This window comes from Lepidochelys kempii, chromosome 6 (genome assembly GCF_965140265.1).
Source record: "Lepidochelys kempii isolate rLepKem1 chromosome 6, rLepKem1.hap2, whole genome shotgun sequence".
Lineage (NCBI taxonomy): Eukaryota > Metazoa > Chordata > Testudines > Cheloniidae > Lepidochelys > Lepidochelys kempii.
The window spans coordinates 90,519,441-90,538,618 of record NC_133261.1 but is presented as its reverse complement, the minus strand read 5'-3'; the positions used below and the strand labels follow the sequence as shown (position 1 = coordinate 90,538,618).

The 19,178-nt window shown below is 47.9% G+C and overlaps 1 protein-coding gene across 1 annotated transcript in view; it reads right to left on the bottom strand.

Annotated features, from left to right (window-relative positions):
* VSX2 (visual system homeobox 2) overlaps window positions 1–12,563 on the bottom strand; it is a 42,421-nt gene extending 29,858 nt beyond the window's left edge. The window contains exons 1-3 of the mRNA XM_073349160.1: window positions 12,143–12,563; window positions 10,795–10,879; window positions 6,664–6,787 (exon numbers count right to left, since the gene is read on the bottom strand). Of these exons, the coding sequence (XP_073205261.1) occupies window positions 6,664–6,787; window positions 10,795–10,879; window positions 12,143–12,563 (630 nt within the window). The remainder of the gene's footprint in view (window positions 1–6,663; window positions 6,788–10,794; window positions 10,880–12,142) is intronic.
* Between the last annotated feature and the right edge of the window lie 6,615 nt (window positions 12,564–19,178).

Here is a 19,178-nt window from a genome sequence, read left to right as displayed (position 1 = left end):
ATGGCATTCGAGCAGGTCAACCTTCTCATTTAATTCCTTCCCAAGACTCACTTCCACAGCAATGCCTACAAGAAACTAACCAGCTATTAGTGGCTAGATGATAGCCAGGGATAGTTTACATAATAGAAGTGAAAAATAGAATGGCACTAAGAGGAAGTATTCCAGACACCCCATGTTTTTCTTGCCTACTATATCACCTTCGCCTCCCCACAATCCAGCTGGTTTTAACTCAGCTCTTTGGGGCAGGGTTCACATCTTCCTATGTGCTCATAAAGCAACTAGCACATTTCTGGCACTGCATTTTACTCAAGTGGTAAAGCAGAGAACTCCTCACATACCAATTAAAACACAAGTGCCGAGAAACACCAAGTGCCCCAAGAAATACCCAAAATAATATGGTTACTAATCCATATGTCTGCTTACTTTTATCTCACCTGTACACTTCTAAAAACAGAGAGGAAGTTAACAAACACTTATCTGAGATTTCACTGCCCAGATGTGCCCCATGAGTTATTGGAAGATGATATATCTGTTGAGGAGATAAACAGGCTATTTCTAAAGTACCTCATGGCAAAGGCCCCAGCCCTGATGAACACACTATTGATTTTAAACAATTCTTTAACAAAAATGCTGGTTCCCAATTAACTGATACCTGAAACTGCTCCATATGCCCTGGCAGTTTACCTCCAACTGTGTGTGCAGCCATGACCTGCATTCGTTTGTGCCTTAGATTGGCCTATTTTATCCTTCAATAAGAGCATAAAATCATCCAAGTTTTAGGAAGCAGGAAGAATTTCTCTCTGGTCTGGTCTTTACCAATCACATGGTACTTACACAGGCAAGAGATGATGTCATAATATTAATATTCCTTAAGGTAGCATATTTCTGAATAAATTCCATCCCTAGATTCCAGAAAGGCCATTGATTGCATTGAGTGGTCAGTCCTCATTTCTAGCCTTGAGTGATAAGATCTGGGCCAAAATTCCTTACTTTGGTAAGGTAATTGTACCAGACCTCAACAGCCATGATCTTTAACAATAGTTATGAGTCCAAAAACTTGGCCTTCAAGAAATTAAATGTGCTCTCACTGTCGTTTTCTTTTATTATGGCTCCCCTAGCTGAAAAGGATTCATTCCAGCAACTGTATTTCCAGGGGGGGAAAAAAATCAGGGATAACAATCACCTCCCAGGTTCTGTGTTTCACCTCCTAAGGGGTCCCCTGTTGCCCATTCTCATGGGCTCCAACTCAGTTAGACATTGGAACATTAGAATTAGGTACTGGAGTCTGTGTAGCCAAAGATTCTTTAGACCTTTTCAAGTTGAATTATCCTCCTTTAGTCCTGCACTTTAGAAAACTGTCTTGCATAACTAGAATATACTTAACCTCTATTTTCCTGAATAAACACTATTAGTATGAACTCCTGTCTCCATCCCCCTGCGATTAATTACCTTCTCCCAATTCTTCCAGGCCCAATCTCAGTTAAACGTCTTTTAACAACTGCAGGGTGATATTAAAATGTATTTTGACAGATAAAATCTTTATAATTCTGTATCCAAAAAAAAAAAGTCCATCGGTGGTTTGGAGTTTCACAACTTAACTGTTTAGCAGCACTGTTGGATCCATTATCAGAATGGTGCATATACTGCCTATGCCCTTCCAAACAGCACTGGATCCCTATGGAACCACAAATCCTAGATACCCCATTTGAATATCTCTCTTTTCCTACACAGTCTAATTTTTACCTGCTCACATATAATTACATTGTTTACTCACCATACAAAGGTTATACTGACTAGAGTTGCCAGAATTCTTAAATACTTTCCATTCCCTTCTCCCCTCTGTAATAATTGATCATTTCCCCTAGAAGATTATCCTACTCTCCATCCAAAAAAAAGACAGACATGGCCTTACTAGATGTACTCAATTTCTTTATATGACTGGTCAGATATATTCCTCTGATCAGTAAGCAACAGTGTAATTACACCTATATATCATTATTTCAATAATCCCATACTTGGACTTTTACAGGGCAATAGCACTTTGAATGCAAGAGGCTTACCAAGCTTGGAAAATATAACATTTTAGATAACCAGAATTTAAATGTATCTAAGAGACCAGGTTCTGCCCTCTTAAGTAGTATATAGGTAGAGTTGGATATTAGATTCCTGCAGACAGAGTGACTATATTTTGTGGAAGAGGCCAGATTCTTAATGCATCTCTTACGTTACCATTGCTGGGAGTAGAGTCTCCCAGCCTGGGTAGACAGACTTGCACGAGAGGGGCTCAAGCTAGTGTGCTAAAAATAGCAGTGTGGACATTCTGGCTCAGGCTGGAGCTTGGGCTTTGAAGCCCAGGAGATCAGGTGGGCTCGAGACCCTGAGCTAGAACATCCACACTGCTACATTCAGTGCACTAGCTGAAGCCCTGATAGTGCAAATCTACCTGCCTATGCTGGGAGTCTTGCTTCCAGCTGCAGTGTAGACACCCTGTATGTACTAAACATGTGCATACACAGTAGCAGCCTGCTTAGCCCCATACAGAGTGCCCTCAATTTATTTTGATAAAGGTCACTTCAATTCTGCGGTCGGCTCTTTCAAACATGTGTGATGGGATTACACATTAATCCCAATATTTTGTGAAATGGTCACAATGCAAGTTACTAGAAGATGAGAGAAAGAACCTGCTAGCAAAACTAGTTCCTCAGTTTCCTTTTGATAAAGGAGACTTTTGAATGCTGCCCAGTGAGGAAATCCTCATGTTCTTTCTATGAGGATCTGCTTCAGAAAAGCATGGGAGAATCCCTGCAATGAGGAAACTTGCTGTCCTAAAGAATTAATATCCATATTAGCTCATTGCCTGGGCACCTGGGAATATTTATACTGAGTCCACTATAATGTATCAAAACCAGGAACTTCAGTATTTGATACCTGTTAAGAACACATGGTGCTTTGCGACAGGTATTGCTTGTGTGAAAAGTTCTTACACACCACTCTATTTCAGTTTTTCCATTTACTTCTGTATGTATTTTAATATTGGTCTCTGCTTGTGACCTCCAAAAACTAAACCCATACATGAAAACAAAGGGTAGTAATGAATGGCAATATGCAAGATGGGTCCAGTGGGAATGTGCAGGGGTTGGCATTAGGAGTCAGTCTTATATAACTTCTTTATTAATGATCTAGACGAGGGAGTGAACAGCATGTTAATGAAATTCACAGATGGTACTAAATTGGGAGGAGCTGCAAATCCCACAAGGACAGAGAAATATAGAGGGCCCTGGAAAGATTAGAAACATGGGCAGGGAATAAGGAGAGATTCAGTTTAGGAAAAAATATAGCTAATATGTTAAGTGGAAAAATAATTTGAAACCAAAAATACTGAATGGAAGAGGGAAACCTGGGAAGCAGGAATGTCCAAAGGAGACTTCGGAGCGGTAGCGGACAGCCACCAGACAGACAGAGTTTGCAATGTGATGTGGAATCAAAACCAGGCCAACACTAGTTTGGAGAGAGATGTGCAGAAAGACTCGGGAAGATAGCGGTCCCTCACTATACAGCACTGGTGTAAACTCATTTGGTATATTCCAGTAGGCTCTTGATCCCCTGTTACTAGAAAGGCTGACAAATTGGAGGGAGTTCAGAGAAGAGCAACCAATTGATTAAGGGGTTGGAGAGACTGATTTATGAGGGATGATTTAAAAAAAGATATTATAGCTTGGATAAGCAATGATGAAAGGTTGGAGAGTTGAGGTTGGAGGGGAGAGGAGAACAGGTTAACAGTCTACCACTATTTAAAGGGTGTAAATCAAAGGCTGGTGAGAGAGAGAGAGAGATCATTCAGGCTGGTACAAAAGAGAGTAACTGGAAAGTTTAAAAAGGTGATATTGAGGTTAAATATCAAGGAGCACTTTCAAGCATTAGCATCATCCTCCCGATATGTGGGGAGGCTGACAACACAAAACAGCAGCCAGGGAAACACTAGAAAATATACAATAAGGAGCAATCCTGTACTGGCCGCTTGGAGACAGCTTGCTCTTTTCCTTCAGTATCTCTTAGAAGTCTCTTATGTGATTCTGTGATCTCTGTCCTGGCATGAGATGCTCATGTTCCCCACACAATAGTGCCATGAAAAGCTACTGTTTCCCATACCATCCCAGTTTCACTAACGATCACTTCCCCTGTGATACAGGTGCTGATGCTTATTACGCCCATCTATAGCTCCCACTTAGATGGGTCTAGCCCAGATCCAGTTGAGTAGGCAGATCACAACAATGACAAGTTGCGGCACAGAAGTTGCCAAACAGTTTCTCACTGGCTAGTGACAGAGTAAAATATAAATAGCAATTTGGTGAAAGAAAATTGTTAAGCGCTATTCAGCTACTACATGAGACAGACAAAAACATTGGCTCACATCACCACAAAAGTGACCCAGATGTTGACATTACACATGCAACCTTGACCTGCAGCACGTGAAGATATTGGTCAATCCCAGCCTGACATGATTTGTAAATGGTGTCTCTACATTTCAATAGTCTGGTTTTGTCCATGGCGAAGGTTCCTTCCCAGACAGACAAAGGGTAAAGGCCTATCTGTGGGAAATCAAAGAATAGACTTTCTAATCGGGCTCCAGATGATGAATGCAAGCAATGTTTACCTCCCCACAGGCCTTACACCCTGATTCACAGAGAGATGACATCCCAGAAAGCCAGAGGTATCTAACTGGCTGTCCATCTAATTCTTTCTTGATAGAAGCATCAAGACCTACCCATCACAGTGAAATCCCAACGTGGAATACAAGGAATAAGAGACCTTATTCTAGCCATTCCTATTTCAGGTAAGGAGCCAATTATTTATATCTCAGGCCTGCTGGAAATCAGTGCTTAGGATACCAGTGGTGAGGTCACCAGGAGTCATGCCAGCACAATAGAAGGATTGGGATCTGGTTTTATCAATATGGTATGTTTGATCAGCGTTTGGTGGGGGAAGATTTGTGTTGCAAAGAAAAAAAATGAAGCTGTTTGGGTTTGGGAAACTCTCCATTCCTCCCTCTCCTGTCACTCCTCGCTCCGCCACCTCCCAGTATATACCTCAGTAATTTACAGCATCAGCACTATATCCTTAAGAGTTCTCTAAGGTTCTTGTGAGCCCATGGAACAGGCAGTCCACCAGTGCTGAAGAAATAGCTGGATAATGATGTGTTGGTCCCCTGGGTGCAGGGAAGAGGCACTGAAAGAGGCACAGACTGAAAGAGCAGATCTGAGTGAGGGGGGCAATTGAAGGAATGAGTGGGGACAGTAAGAAAACGTGCAGTTTAGTGTGGCACAAAGTGGAACCCAGGCCAAGCCCTTCAGAGAAACCGAGCTGCATCAGCTAGAGAAGCACCTACCACAGGTATGCAGGGGAATAAGGCCAAGTTTCAACCCTGCAAGCCCAGAAGCTTCACTCTGTATCAGCACACGCAGTGAAGCCAAAGGGCTCCATACTTTGCTGCTCTGTTCCTGCGCTTTGTGCAGGAACCGGGAGCAGGGGGCAGAGGTGGCTTTAAGCTACCTTTGTGATCCCCACATTCCCAGGCTGTCAGGGTCCTACACTGCCTCGGACAGTTGCAGCAGTCATAAGGATTCTCTAGCTTCTGTTTTGGCCTCAACGCCCCCTATGGGCCATCTGCCAGCCCAGAATAGCCAGAGAACAGCATTCTCCAACCATGCCCCCTCCCTCCCCACCCTGACATGCCCTACGCCAAAGGCTGTGCTAGGCATAGACACACACAGAGCTGTTCTGGCAGTTCAGTGCCATCCAGGGAATCCCCATCTAACAGGGATATAATGCCGGAGGGAAATAAGAAGGCGGGGGTGCAATGGAAAATCAGCCCCAAAGGTTTTGCTGGGAAGCCACAAGTCTCTGTTTTGAGAGTTCGACAGAGAACATAAAAGGCACATGCCTTATTTAGAAACTCATCCATACCAGAGTTCATAATACCATCTTTTCCAGGGCTACACTAGGCAATCTGATGCACCCTCAGACAATGAGATCTAGCCCTCCTGTGGGCCTCCAGGAGAACAGAGACTGGCTGTTCCCCATGTCAATGCTTCAATTTGTAGTGGGTTAGGATCAGGGATTTCTCAGTTCAAGGACCTGGTCTCTATGGAGTTTCCTCTTTAACCACGTCCACACAGACCCTTGGGAGCTGCAAGGCATGGCTATCCAGGTCATTTTGACCATTTTGGACTCTTGCAGTACAGCAGCTCCTCATTTTGGGGTTATTTTTCTATTCTGCCTATTGTAAAATATATCCATTATCCTGGGCACCTTGTGGCAGGTGCTATGGAAGTTAATAGAACAAAAACACACACAAAACCAGTACAATACAGTATAGTACACACACACAAACACACTAACACCAGCACACAGTGCAACCACACCCACAAAACACTACACCCACAAAGACATACCACACACATACACCAAACAGATGTTTGCAAAGAAGCACAGAAAATATGACTGCCTAGAGGTTTTGGTTACAAGGGGTGGAGTTTTATTCAGTGTGATGTGACCATTTCTGTGCTGGAAGCTGCCGTGTCCTCTCCTTAGGGAGAGAGCAAACACTGCTTGGGAAGGGAGGGATGAGAGGGCTGCTCTAAGGGCCCAGAGAGGTATGATTACCTGTATCCTGTCTTCAGGCAGTTCCGTTTTCATGGCCAGCATCTCTCTGGCATAGACATCGGGATAGTGGGCCTCATTAAAGGCCTTTTCCAGCTCCTCCAGTTGGTAGGATGTGAAGATTGTCCTGAGGGGAGTAAAACTCATTGATCAGAATATAGAGAAAGCTGAACAGTCACAGAGACAGAGAAACAGGGAAAGGAAAATCTCAGAAACTGGATAACGTATGTAGATTGTGTTTTACTGTTTTTCTATGGACAGAAGGTCAAGCCCTTGGCTGAGAGAAAGCCCAGAAAGTGCCAGGACATGGTGTTCTTATACAGTCACAAGTCACCTTCCTTTTCAGCCACTTCCTCCTCTAGGCAGCCTCTCCTCCAGTTTCTCTCCCCCCACAGGATGACCATAATCTCTAGATTAGATCTCAGACATTATTTCCTTCCAAAAGACATTGAAGTGTCTCTTTTTCCCCTCAAAGAGGACCCCACTTCCTGATTTATGGGCACTATGGTCCCCTTTATGTTTGCCACACAGACACTCCAGAAGATTGCACTGAGGCACCCACAAGAAGTGACATTGTTCTCAGCATCTCACCTCTCCCAAGTCTCTCCTGGTTTACAAACAAACCATTCCCCCTCAGCAAGTCCCCAAAGTTTTGTCACAGCCCTCACTACTTTCACCAGCCAGTTCCTCACCCCATGCATGCAACCTCCAACCATGAACCCAGTGCCAATTCCCTTGCTCAACTTCTACACAGGAACCCAGAAAAAAAATCATCTCCCATTAGCGGATCCCTCCCTTCCTCTGATTTGCATTACCCCATTACCCATCGTTGGAAATCCTTCCTGACTGCCCTGAATGGTCAATTGTCCCAGCTTGCATCCGTATGCCCAGTTCTCAGCTTGGGATGGGTGGATTAAAAAGATAGCAGCAGCTGGGAGCTGAGAAAGATGAACGCACAACTCTAGGGGAATGCAAAGAGATTCTAGCAACGGGGAAGTAAGGTACCAAGACCTTCTTCACCTCCCTGGTATCAGAAATCCTCCCTGAACCTCAGGCTATCCAAACCCTTTGAAACTCCAATTTCTAAGCAGGGTCAGCCTACACAGCAGTCAGCATTCTAATGGGTGGGTTTTTTTTAAACCTGACTTGCATTTCAAGTAAACAATCAAACCATAGGACCGGAGATACAGTGCCCGAAAGTTTTTTTTTTTAATGTTTCACTAAAATTAGAGAATTTCAAAAGATCCTGCACCTTCCCAATAGCACAAACAGAAACACAGGCTCAAAATGACCTTTCAATGTTCGTAAACCTAAGGATTCCACCAGATCAACATTAACAACAAGAGGGGCTTGTGAATGCAAGGGACCCAGTCTGCAATCAGATCTTTATTTAAACTCACTCCTAAATCTGTTCTGTGTTCAGGAGGATTCTGCTCCTGCTCTTGTAGAATCATGGACACTAGGATGAAAAAAGACCTATTAGCTCATCCAGTTTCTCTCTTCTGGACCCAGTGCAGGATTATTTCTTATTGTACATTCTCTAGTTTTTAAATGCCTCACGTTTGGGGTGTCTACCATCATCAGGAGATGATGCCACAGCCCAGTGCAGCTCACTGGCTGAATATATATCCTGAAATTCATCCTATATTTTCCCTTTTTAAAAATCTGATTAGTCCAAGCCCTTTTTACCACAATACATAATCCCTCCTCCAGTTGTCACTTAGCCCAGATACAGCAGACAGATTTGGCAGTTTTAAGCTTTTCTTATTTAAAAAAAAAAACTAAACATGAAAAGTTTGTTACTATGCAAAATTGAAAATTATAAATAAATCCAAATCCTGTTTCCAGTATCCTGATCCATCTCTAGTCCTGATCCAATTGTGATCCTTACTCCAGTCCTAATTGAGATCTCACCCATTCTTGAGCCCAATCTAGTTCACAAAGGAAACGAGTCCATATTTACTCTGGGGGTAACCATAGAATTGTTTGACTTGAAAGTATGTCACATAGGTCACTAGTCAATCCCCCTGGATTGGGGTGGGACCTCTAGCAGGGAATCTAACCCATCCTGGGATATTTAGTCTCTTCCTGCACAGCATCCTGGCTAGGCTTTCACTAGGATATCTTTTAATCCACCCATCCTGAATTGTGGTAAGATTGATTTAATTATCCCTAAACCATCCCTGATAGATGGCCATCCCACCTCCTTTTGTCCTGACTATCGCTGGCCATGGCAATCCCAGAATCGAGCTAGGTACTTTTAGCCATCACTGTAGCGTCTAATGTTTATGTGGCTCAGTGATTTTTAGCTGCGTTTTACAGATGGGTAATAGAGGCACAGGGAGGCAAAATATCAGTCTTATGGCAGAGCTGGGAAACGAAATCTCAAAGCTGTGACACAAGTGCCTTACCAAACAAGTCATCTTCCCTCATCTACCTTAGCAGCTTGTTCTACCTCTTGTTAAAGATCTTCAATACTTTATTAATAATGAATAAGTGATTGATAGAAACTGCTATTTGCCTAATACATTATGCTAAAATTGCTCTACTGCATTGCAGAGTCCAGTTTTAATAACCCGACTACTCCCATTTCTAGTGGCCCTGGATAAATGGCTTGTCACTTTAGGAAATATTTTAAAACTATTGATGTCTCTGGGGCCCACACACCTAAAAATTGTAGGCATCTTTTGAGTTAAGTAGTAGCCTGGTTTCAAGGTTCCAAGATCCAGAGCCGTTGGGAATAAATCCCCCAGGGTAGCTTTTCAAAATAAAACAAACAAGCTTTTTATTATGACGAAGTTACAATAAAACTTTAACATACTATATTGTAGATTACTTATTCAGGATCAGATTAATATTCAAAGAACCTGGCTAAAGATTCTGGCTTGCTGGCTGGGGAGCCCTCCTCCTAATCCACTAGCAAAGATGACCAAATTTCTTAATACTTATCCTCTCTTTTTGGCACTTCTCTTGTTTATGTACTTGGTGTGAAAGCTTTCCTATTAGGACAATCCATATTTTACTATATCATAATTGTATAGGTGGAAGGGTCACTTATTTCCAATAACGTGCAGTACAAAGTCTCACTGCCAACAATAAAAAGAAAAATTTGTGTTCTGTTTAAGATGCAGACCCTTCACTAGAACATTAACTAAACAGGTCAGGGGATCTCTAGGAAGCCAGCATTTTGTCATAAGATAAATCTCTTTATTAATTTCCTCCCAAACCATCTAATTCTTGGGCACAACCACCACATGTGAAAATATGTCCCCAGTTCCCTGCAACCCTTGCAACAGAGTGCCTCTCTAGTAGCAAATATATGATGGATCTTAACTGAAGTCAAATGCCATCTGTGGGTAATTTTCTTGCGATTCATAATCAAACCCCAAATCCTGCTTCCTTTGATTGGGGAGCAAAAAGCAGACCGTTCCCTTCAGATAGATTCCTCCCTCCTGTGCCCTTTGTCAGACCTGAGCCCCTGTTCCTATGGGCTGAATTAGCTCTTATGTGAAGGTGCGTGGACCTATACAGAGGAGGGGGGGGGAGAGGGGAGTGGAATAGAGGTGGAAGGTAGGGTTAGACCCAGTTTGGATCCTGGGCTGGCTACTAGGGATTGCCGATCTCATTAATTCATGTTTATTTATATTTTTAATCAAACGTCCTTTTATTTGAAACCCATCAATGGTACAGCAAATCCATGCAACCAGGCAGTCCTACCGCCGTTACCCTCATCCTTCCTCCCTAGCCCCTTCAATCGCCTGTTACACCGAATTCGTGCATTTTGTCTCAAGGCAGGCCCCGGCGCAGCAGCTGGATCCAAATGAGCGCGAGGTTCTGCATGCCCAGACCCTACTGCACCACCGGGGCCCGAGGCTGGAAAATCTTTGGGGCAGGGGCTGCGCCATCCCGTGCCTCTGTGCAGTGCCCCCGCACGACAGGGCCTGGGGGATAGAAATAATAAATAAGGCTCCGAGAGGCCTAAAGGTACTAGCCAAGGTTGGGGCAGGTTCTGCTGTTGGGGGCGGGCGGGCAGGCGAGCCCACAAGGTGCGGGGGGCTCCAGGGTAGCCCTGCGGGGTCTCGCTCGGTGGGGAGCTGAGCAGGCGGGGAGGGGGGCAGCGGGCTGCTCTCCTACCTGTGCCGTCTCTTCTTGCGTTTCTTGCTCTGGTTTAAGGAGGATTTGGACATTTTCCTGTCGCTGGAGGAAACATCCTCGGAGTCTGGGAAGAGAAACGCGGCACAGACTGAGGACGGGCTCGGGGACTCGCCTCTCCCAGCTCCGCAGAGGCCCCCAGCGCTGGCGCCCCCTCCCCGGGCCGGGCCGGAGGCTCCCTGCCCGGCGCGGGGTGCCAGGGGCTGGCACGGCCCTTGCTTTGCATCTCCCTGGGGTTTCGCTTTATTTTTCGTTGGTTCAGCGGGGATTTCGTTGCGATCCCGCCGCGGCAGCCCCCGGGTCGGCCGGACTCGGCAGAGCCCTCCTGGAGCCCCTGTCCCGGGGCGCGGCGGGGGAAGTCTCGGGGCTCGGCCCCCTTTTGCTCCGAGGGGCCGGTTCTTTGCGCGCCTGTGCCCCGATTGCACCCAGTTTCGTTGGTTTTTAATTCCTGGCGGCATTTAAAACAAAACCCCCGAGAGGGCGGGAAATCCCCGCGCTGTGCCCGCTCCCCCAGGACCCCGCCGCAGGGGTAACTCGGGCTCCGGGGGATAATCCGCCCTGCTCACCCGGGAGGCGCCGGCCGATTTCCGGCGTGGCTCGGGGCGCATCCCGGAGCCGCCCGGCGGCTCCTTCCCTGTATTCGCCGCCCCGGGTGGTTGTTCGTTCCCCCGGGCCGGGGGTCGTTCCGGCAGCTCGGGATCTCCCTTCCCCGCCCAGGAGCCGCTGGTGCAGGGCGCCGGGACTCGCATTTCGATACAATCGGTTCTGCCATGGGGCGGGGACAGTCTCGGGCTCGCCCGAGGGGCGGCGGGATGGGATCGGCCCCCTCGGCCCGCTGGGCATTTGCTATGCGGACCGGGCGTTACAGGCGGGCGGGCGGCGCTGTGCGGCCCCGCCGGGCAGGGGTGTGTGTGTGTGGGTGGGTGGGGGGAATTATTATGATATTTACTAACTTTCCCCCGGGCAGCTGCGGGTGAAGCGCGCCCGGCCGGGGCCCGGGCTCCGGAGAAGGCGGCCGGGCGAATCCTGCCGTCTAGCAAACGGACGGCGAGGCACCCAATTCCCCGCAAACGAGTTAGAGGCTCCGGCGCCCCGGGGGTCGGCTCCCCTCCGGCTCCGGGAAGCCCCGGGGACGGCGCTCCCCATCCCCCGAGCCCCCCGCTGTGGCACCCGCCGGTCGGGGGTTTCCCATCGCGAACCCATCCTCCTGGCGCCCCAACGAATTTTCATAAAGCCGGGCTTCCCTGCCGCCCTGGCTCCAACTCCTCCGATGCGCGGGGAGAGAGGACCCGGCTATGCGGGGAGCCCCAGGGCGGCAGCCTGAGCCTACCTGAGCTGGCCGTCTGGCTGGTGTCCAGCTGTCCGGGGGCCCTGGCCAGGGGCTGCAGGTGGACGCTCTGGGGGTCGGACAGCACCTCCAGGAAGGTGGGCTGGGTGTAGAAGCTGGGGATGCTGCCTGCCCCCAGGAGCCCCATGCTCACGCCACCTACCCCAGCGGGGCTGAGCACTGAGCGGGCCGCCAGCAGGTGCCCGGCGGGCAGGGAGTCCAGGGCAGCCCGCGGGTGCGAGGGCGGCTCCTTGTTCAACCCCAGGATCTCCTGGATGCCGAAGCCGGTGCACCTGGGCGGGGTGGGCCCGGAGCTGGGCTTGGGCCCAGCGGCGGCCCCGGCCCCAGGCGCACTGGCCGCGCTGTCGGGTTTGGGTTTGCTGGGCAGGCTGTGGGCGAGCGCGTCCCCCGCTTTGCCCGTCATGCTGCGGCCGGCCGGTCCCTAGTGCCCGCTCCCGGGAATGCTCGGGAGCCCCCGGCTCAGGCCCCTTTTATCCGCCCAGCCTGGAGCCCAAGTGGGGTCAGAGCCGAGCAGCCAATCACAGGGGCCAGCCGCGATTAGGAATTCCAAAAAGCCGGCAGGCTCCAGCACAGGCAGCGGAGGGGCCAGGGGGAGGCGGCCTGGGACACGAGGTCCGGGGGGAGCCCGGGAGATGGGGGAACCCTGTGGAGGCAGCAAGGACCTGGGGGCCGCCTGGGATGGAGGGACCCTGGCAGGGCAGAGCGGGGAGATCGGGGCAGTGTCTGGGGGGAGCCCGGAGAGGGGCCCTGCCGATCAGCTGGGCCAGGTGTTATTACTGATGACAGCGCGGGTGCCCAGCGACCCCAGCCAGCTGCTGGCCCCCAGAACGTGGGGTCTGAACGGGGACTAGGTCTGACAGGTGGGTGCAGAAGGCAACAGCAGGAGGGGGAAGGCAAGGCAAGGCCAGGGCCAGCATGCTGTGGGCATTTGCCAAGTGCAGGCTTCGGAGCTGGTGTTTTAAATAAGCGAACGGAAAGCCCCCCAGCCACTGCTAGCGCCTTTGTTGGGGGGTGGGGGAACGATCAGAGGGCAGAAGCGGACCGAGGAGCAATGTGGGGGCAGACCCTCACACAACCCCCGGGGAGGGGGCATTGCTGAGCCCACAGTGAAATTGTGCTGTGGGGAGGCTGCCAGGCTAGAAGGTGGGTGGAGGGGAGAGAAGGGTTGTTGTGGTGGGTTGGGAGTGCTTTAAGAAGGCATCAGAGTGAGCGGAAGTTGAAATGCCTGAGCACATCTCTCTGAGCCTGCCAAGGCCCAAGCAGGAGGGTTGTGTGTGTCACACCCCCAAGGGGAGAGACACACAAAGTGGTAGTGATGGGGGAAGCTGAAGAGGCTGCGGGATTCCTCCCAGCATAATTAGCCTTCTTAGTTGCATGATTATTTCTGAGGTAAACAGTTTAAACAACAAGAGTGAGGTGCTATCCAACTTGTATGGAACAGAGGTAAGGTAGGGACTGAAATGAGTTAGGTCAAGGGACACACGGTACAGCTGAGAGCACAGGAGATACAGACTACTCATTGCTCAGATAGCACCTCCCCACCCAGACCCAAAGAGGCGGGTAAGAAGTGCAGACAGAGGATGACCCACCCAACTTCTAAGCCTGGGGCTCCACAGGGACAGAGCCTGGGCAGCAGGCAAAGCACCTCCTTGGTGCTTGGGCTTCAATTTCAGAGAAGATGGCTTAATTCTCAAGCCTACACTTCATCCCATGCCTTTTAGGTATAACCTGTTTGTCATCCTGACGATCCCCTCCTTCTTGAAGTTTGTGCCCATCAAATATTGTTATGACCCCTCAAGTGTCAACAGTTGCAGTAGCACCTATAGGATGTGGGGTGTTTTCCAGCCACAATAGAAAACTGCCTTGGCAGTTATTGGGTGGAATGGCTCAGAGGTGAAACTTGGTACCCTGTTCTGCTTCCCCTCCCACAGGAATCCTTCCAAGGGGACTTGATGGGATTCCAATTACACTGAACTAGAAGGGACAGGGTGGAGTAGCCTGCTAGGTTCCTTTGTACTCTCTTCCACACAGATTATGGGTCACAGTACAAATGTTTTAGTGAGTCCCAGTCAGCACACAGGCCATTCTGCTTTGCAATACAACATTCTAGAGAACAGAAGGAAGACACATTTCAAGATAAAATTTGATCACACCTGATTTTGAGTTAATTGCATCCCAGCTTGAAGGTGTAAGAAAACAAAACTATCCAGTACTTTTACTAAAGAGGAACAGCACTTGAGAGATGGGGAGAAGTGAAGGTAGTTTTGTGGGAAGCAGAAAGGAAGTCCAAACATCTCCAAGAGGGAGCTGTATTTGAAGATTGGGACATGAAGAGAATTGGGCACCTTACTGTCCACCTCTTTTACATGGCCCCAGTGGCATGAGATGGTAAAAACAGCAAATGGAGACAGAGTAAGAGCCAGCCAAAGGCATGGTGAGGAATGTGGCCAACACTGGCTATTCCAAGCCAGCAGAGCAGCCTATAGCTTGTTTAATACTGGCCTAAATTAAAGCAGCCCCTGGGGCTGCTCTTACTTGGGCCAGCCAGGGTGCCAGAATTCAGTAGACAGAGGTAGCTTAAAGCCATCTTTACACCCTCCCCCCACAGAGGAACCACTCAATCTGGCCTTAAAGTTTGAAATTGCTATGACTTAAGAGCAGCAGGATTCCTTGTGCAGTGGGGAGCAACTGTTTCCATCCTTGAGGCAAAGGCTAGTCTATTTTGTTATACTTAGATAAGAAAAGTGAGGTCAATTGCCTGCCAGCAATAGCTCTTTATAATGCTTTCCCTCCTTCCCCTCAGAATGCCTCCTAGTGCTCAAAGTTCCATTATACTTCAGTGTTTAGGGCTAAGTCCTGCTGGACCAGCCATCAATGTACTGATGGGGAAAAGGGAGAATGGGAGACTGTACAGAAAGCCCCTGTCCCTACCCAACACTCCCACGGAGAAGGCAGTTATAATGTGACAGCCTGAGCTCTCAGGGTCAGCTCCTGAGGGCTTCCAAGTGGCACACTTCTGTTCCCCAGTCTTGGAGTTGGCTTGGTCCTTGGTATATCTTGGCTCCCCTCCCTGGTGGAGTTCTGAGGCAGAACCTTAATGTTACACCGGTAGTCATAGTCACCTAGGGATCAGTCTGCTGGCTAAGAATCACCAGAGAGTACAACACTCTGGCCACACCACCTTGCCATGTAGAGGGACCAGGAGCAGACAGCATAGAGCTGTCGAGTCCTCTACACCAACGGAACTCCCAGCAAGGCAGCTAATTGGCTGTAAAAAGCCAGGCCTCAGAGTGCACAGGGTGATGGGGTTTTCTGGCATTACCAGCAGGCCTTAGTGCCCTGAAGTGAATGTGTGTGGCCATGCCCAGTCCTTCCCCTCACTCCCCCCACCCTGCTTCACAAGAGCGCTGAGAGGATCATGTGCTACACCTGTTGTAGCTATGTAGTAACTGCTGGTAGAGAGTATGTGCCTCTTTCCCCCTGAGGCATTATCCTTTCTCCTCACCTACACAGGCTCAACACTACTATGTGGGCAGTGTCCCTTCTCTTCCTACCCTCAGTAGAGCCCAGCTTTTTGTTAAATATCTCTGAGGTCTCAGATATTTACTCCAAGGTTTTGCTACAGGATCACTCTTTTCTTCCTGAAGAGTAGTACCACATTTGCCCATCTCCCTTAGCTCCTCCTGCCATTCTTCATCTTATTAGTCACATCATTTGAGAATAGGAAAATGGCTATCAACTTTGGGCTGAAATGGGAAGAATAGCTTCTCTTGCACATGGAGGAATTCCAATGACTAGGCTTTAGAGTGGTCCTCAATGGAGGAACATCTTCAGTGATTGCATTCCATTTATAGGATACCTCCCCTCCTGCTCGCCTCCCCCAAGCACAAAGACTTCTGTATGTTTAAGAAAATAGAACTGAATGCAATTTCTCAACAAGCAAGAGCCCATTTAAGCCAAAAGTTAGGGGCTCCCTCCACAACCCAGACACAAGACCAGAAGATTACAATATGCCTCATCCCTCCCCACAAACACATGAGATAGAACAAATAGAGACGCTAAATCTTCCTGTGTCTCACCCAGGAGGCCACATCCCTACCCTGGCATATTTCCAGGGGACAACAGTCCAGAGTCATGGGCCCCAAAGGGTGTTCTACTCTGCCTTCTTGGGACTATGCCATAGGATTGCTAGCAGCTTCAACCCCAAACATCTGAACTAAGATAGGATATAAATCAACTCAACAGCCATTCAGCTAGACTAGTCCTATGTCATTCAAAGATTTATATTTTAACAGGCCTTGAAGCACCTCCAATGTCTGTGCTCAAGAGTGTCTTCAACTGTTTCCTGCACTGGCTGCAACCTACTGAGGCCCATCAGAGAAAGTCACTAGAAGATGCACATTTAAGCAACTCAGCCACAACCTTCCCCAACACAGGTTAGTTAGATCCAGAGTGTCAACCGCTGGTGTCTTAGCAGAGGTCAAGCCTTTGGCATGCTTCTGCTGGGCTCATGCTCTCCTCCAAAAAAAGGAGGCACTGACCATAGACAAATCCCATGAAAATGGAGTGGGATCTAAGCACCCTTAGGAGCCTGTCCTGGGGGAGAAACTCACCCTTAGCTAAGATGCATTTGAAACCATACTCCTAACATAAGAGATGCTGGTGCAGGTGGAGAACTTTGCACCTTCCTGAGTCAGCAGGTATAGCTGTACCCTAGGAGAGGACAAGGGGCATTTGCACCTTTAACCTTCCTTAAGGGTTCTACCAAGGGAGAATAGCTTCTATCTGCAGGTAGAGAATCTAGAGAAACCCTGCAGGCAATGGCTGTTAAGCAGTGCTGCCCAGATTCAGTGTGTTCAGACGTCTTTCTGTGACCCCTCAAGGCAACATTGCCAAGGTTTGGGGCATGCAATCTTCAGTCCCCCTTCTGGAACAACCCACAGCTGACTGTAATGCAACTAATTTCTCAGTGAAGATGGAAGTTGTTCACATCATTTAAACACTGAGCCTTCAGGGAAGAGAGTGTCCAAGTCTAGTTTATTAATAGCAATTTAGCCTTGGGCCAACGTGTAAAAAAACCAAAAAGTATTTCTACACAATTTAAAACTAAATCCAAAATTATAAAATGTTAGATTATAAATACAAATTAAAGAGACATCCACCATTATCCATATGTGATCCCAGTGCCACTTGCCTTTTCCTTATTTTAGCAGCTGACTGTGCCAACAGGGTAACCGCTCAGCTTACAGATCCATTGTCAGTAGGTCCTAACAAATATGCTATTTTCTGAAAGGTTGTAGAAAGAGGCATGCAGGACAAAGAGATGGAAAACCATTTTGACTTCAATACAAATTAAAATGTAATAATGGGGTAGGAGAACCATTGCATGTGCACCAGACTTCACCACTCTGAACGTCTCCACTGGAGAATTCTTTGCTAAGTCTATAACAAATCAGAGGTTTGCCTGTGCTCTAACCCTCTGCTAAGCCAGAGGCAACTGGGCTTTCTGAGCATGCAAGGCTCCTTCCCTGTCATTTCATTTCCCTGGATTAAACTGTTAGCCATGGGAAGACCCAGCAAGATTGTATCTTTAACTGGCAAGAATTCAGTGGCTGAGGACAGCCAGTTACCAGAGGTCTCCACTAAGCTTTCAAGATCCCATCCTGATGGATTAGCTTATTCTCAGGCTCTCCTGGAATTGTGTCAGATACAGAAGCCTCTAGAGACAAAAAAACACACACATGCGCACACCCTTTTTCTGGTTGCAACACTGGATTGTATTTGGGTTGCTTTGACCTCCAACTGCACCAGCCAGTCATGTGACCATGAACTCCAGATAGTTACCAGACACCTGTTCTAGGGCCAAGGGCAGAACAACAAGAGAGATGGAGACAGAGACAATTCATTGTGGCTCAGGTTAGAAAACAGAATCCCCCTTTCTGGAGGAGGCTTCACTGCAGGAGTCTAGCTTAATCCACATGGACAAAGGTCTCTAGCTCCATTATGTCTATCCAGTCCTTCAAACAGATAGAATAAAAAGAACAAACCATTAAGGGTCATTTATTTGTCCATCACTGGCTTCTAGCATTCACAATCCCCCTCAGGCTCTTTCTTTTGAGGTTACACTTTTCCTTAAGATGTTCAATCTAAATAGGCTCAGCTTCACTTAATTTGCTCCTAGCTGGGGGGGCTTCCCTGAGCTTCCTCTGAAATTTGACTAGAAATTAGACTAGAAGTTAATCCCCAAAATGTCAAGCCATGAGTTGGCTCAGCTGAGCCTCTTGCCAGGGATGCCAGTGGGAAGGGGTGAGTGAAGGTTTTGGTGCTGCCCCAAGAGGGCCTCAAGGACCGATAGTCCCCATTACATACCTTTCCAGACCCAAATCTCAGAAGAGATCCACTCACAGCATAGGTAAAGCCCACAGATGCAACAATGTCCAAAAACTCTCTGGCAAACAAGCAAAAGTAATTATTGACTTGGCATTTTTAGTATAATTTTGAAGATTCCAAATATAGCCCACACTGGTTGACAGTGGGTCTTTATCCCCCTCAAGTGCTTGGTCTCCTACAGTTGCTATATTAACAAGTTTACTCCTTTAGCCTAAGTAATAGGTGCCAACGCTGTGAATACTGAAGGTCTTGGGTTCAAAGCCCATTGCTGACACAAGTGGGGTCATTGTAAAAACACAAAGGAGCTCATCTAGCCCAACAACAAAGTCCCTGGGATATGGAGGTGGATGGTAAACACATGTATTGGTAGCTAAATTGGCCCATGAGAATAATATCTGGTAGTTTCAAGCTGCTTGAAAGTTGGGCCAGAGATTTTTCATTCTCACCCTCCTCCAATCTCAGGATATGAGGAATTGATGGGAACAGAATAAGTGTGGGGGGTGCCAATACAGAAATTGAGTGGGCATTGGCATTCTTGCAAATAGCCACTGGAGGTGCTTTGTTTTTTCCTTTTGATTGCCTTTCCCCAAATACTTCATCACATCCTCTCATCAAGTTGCATCTCATT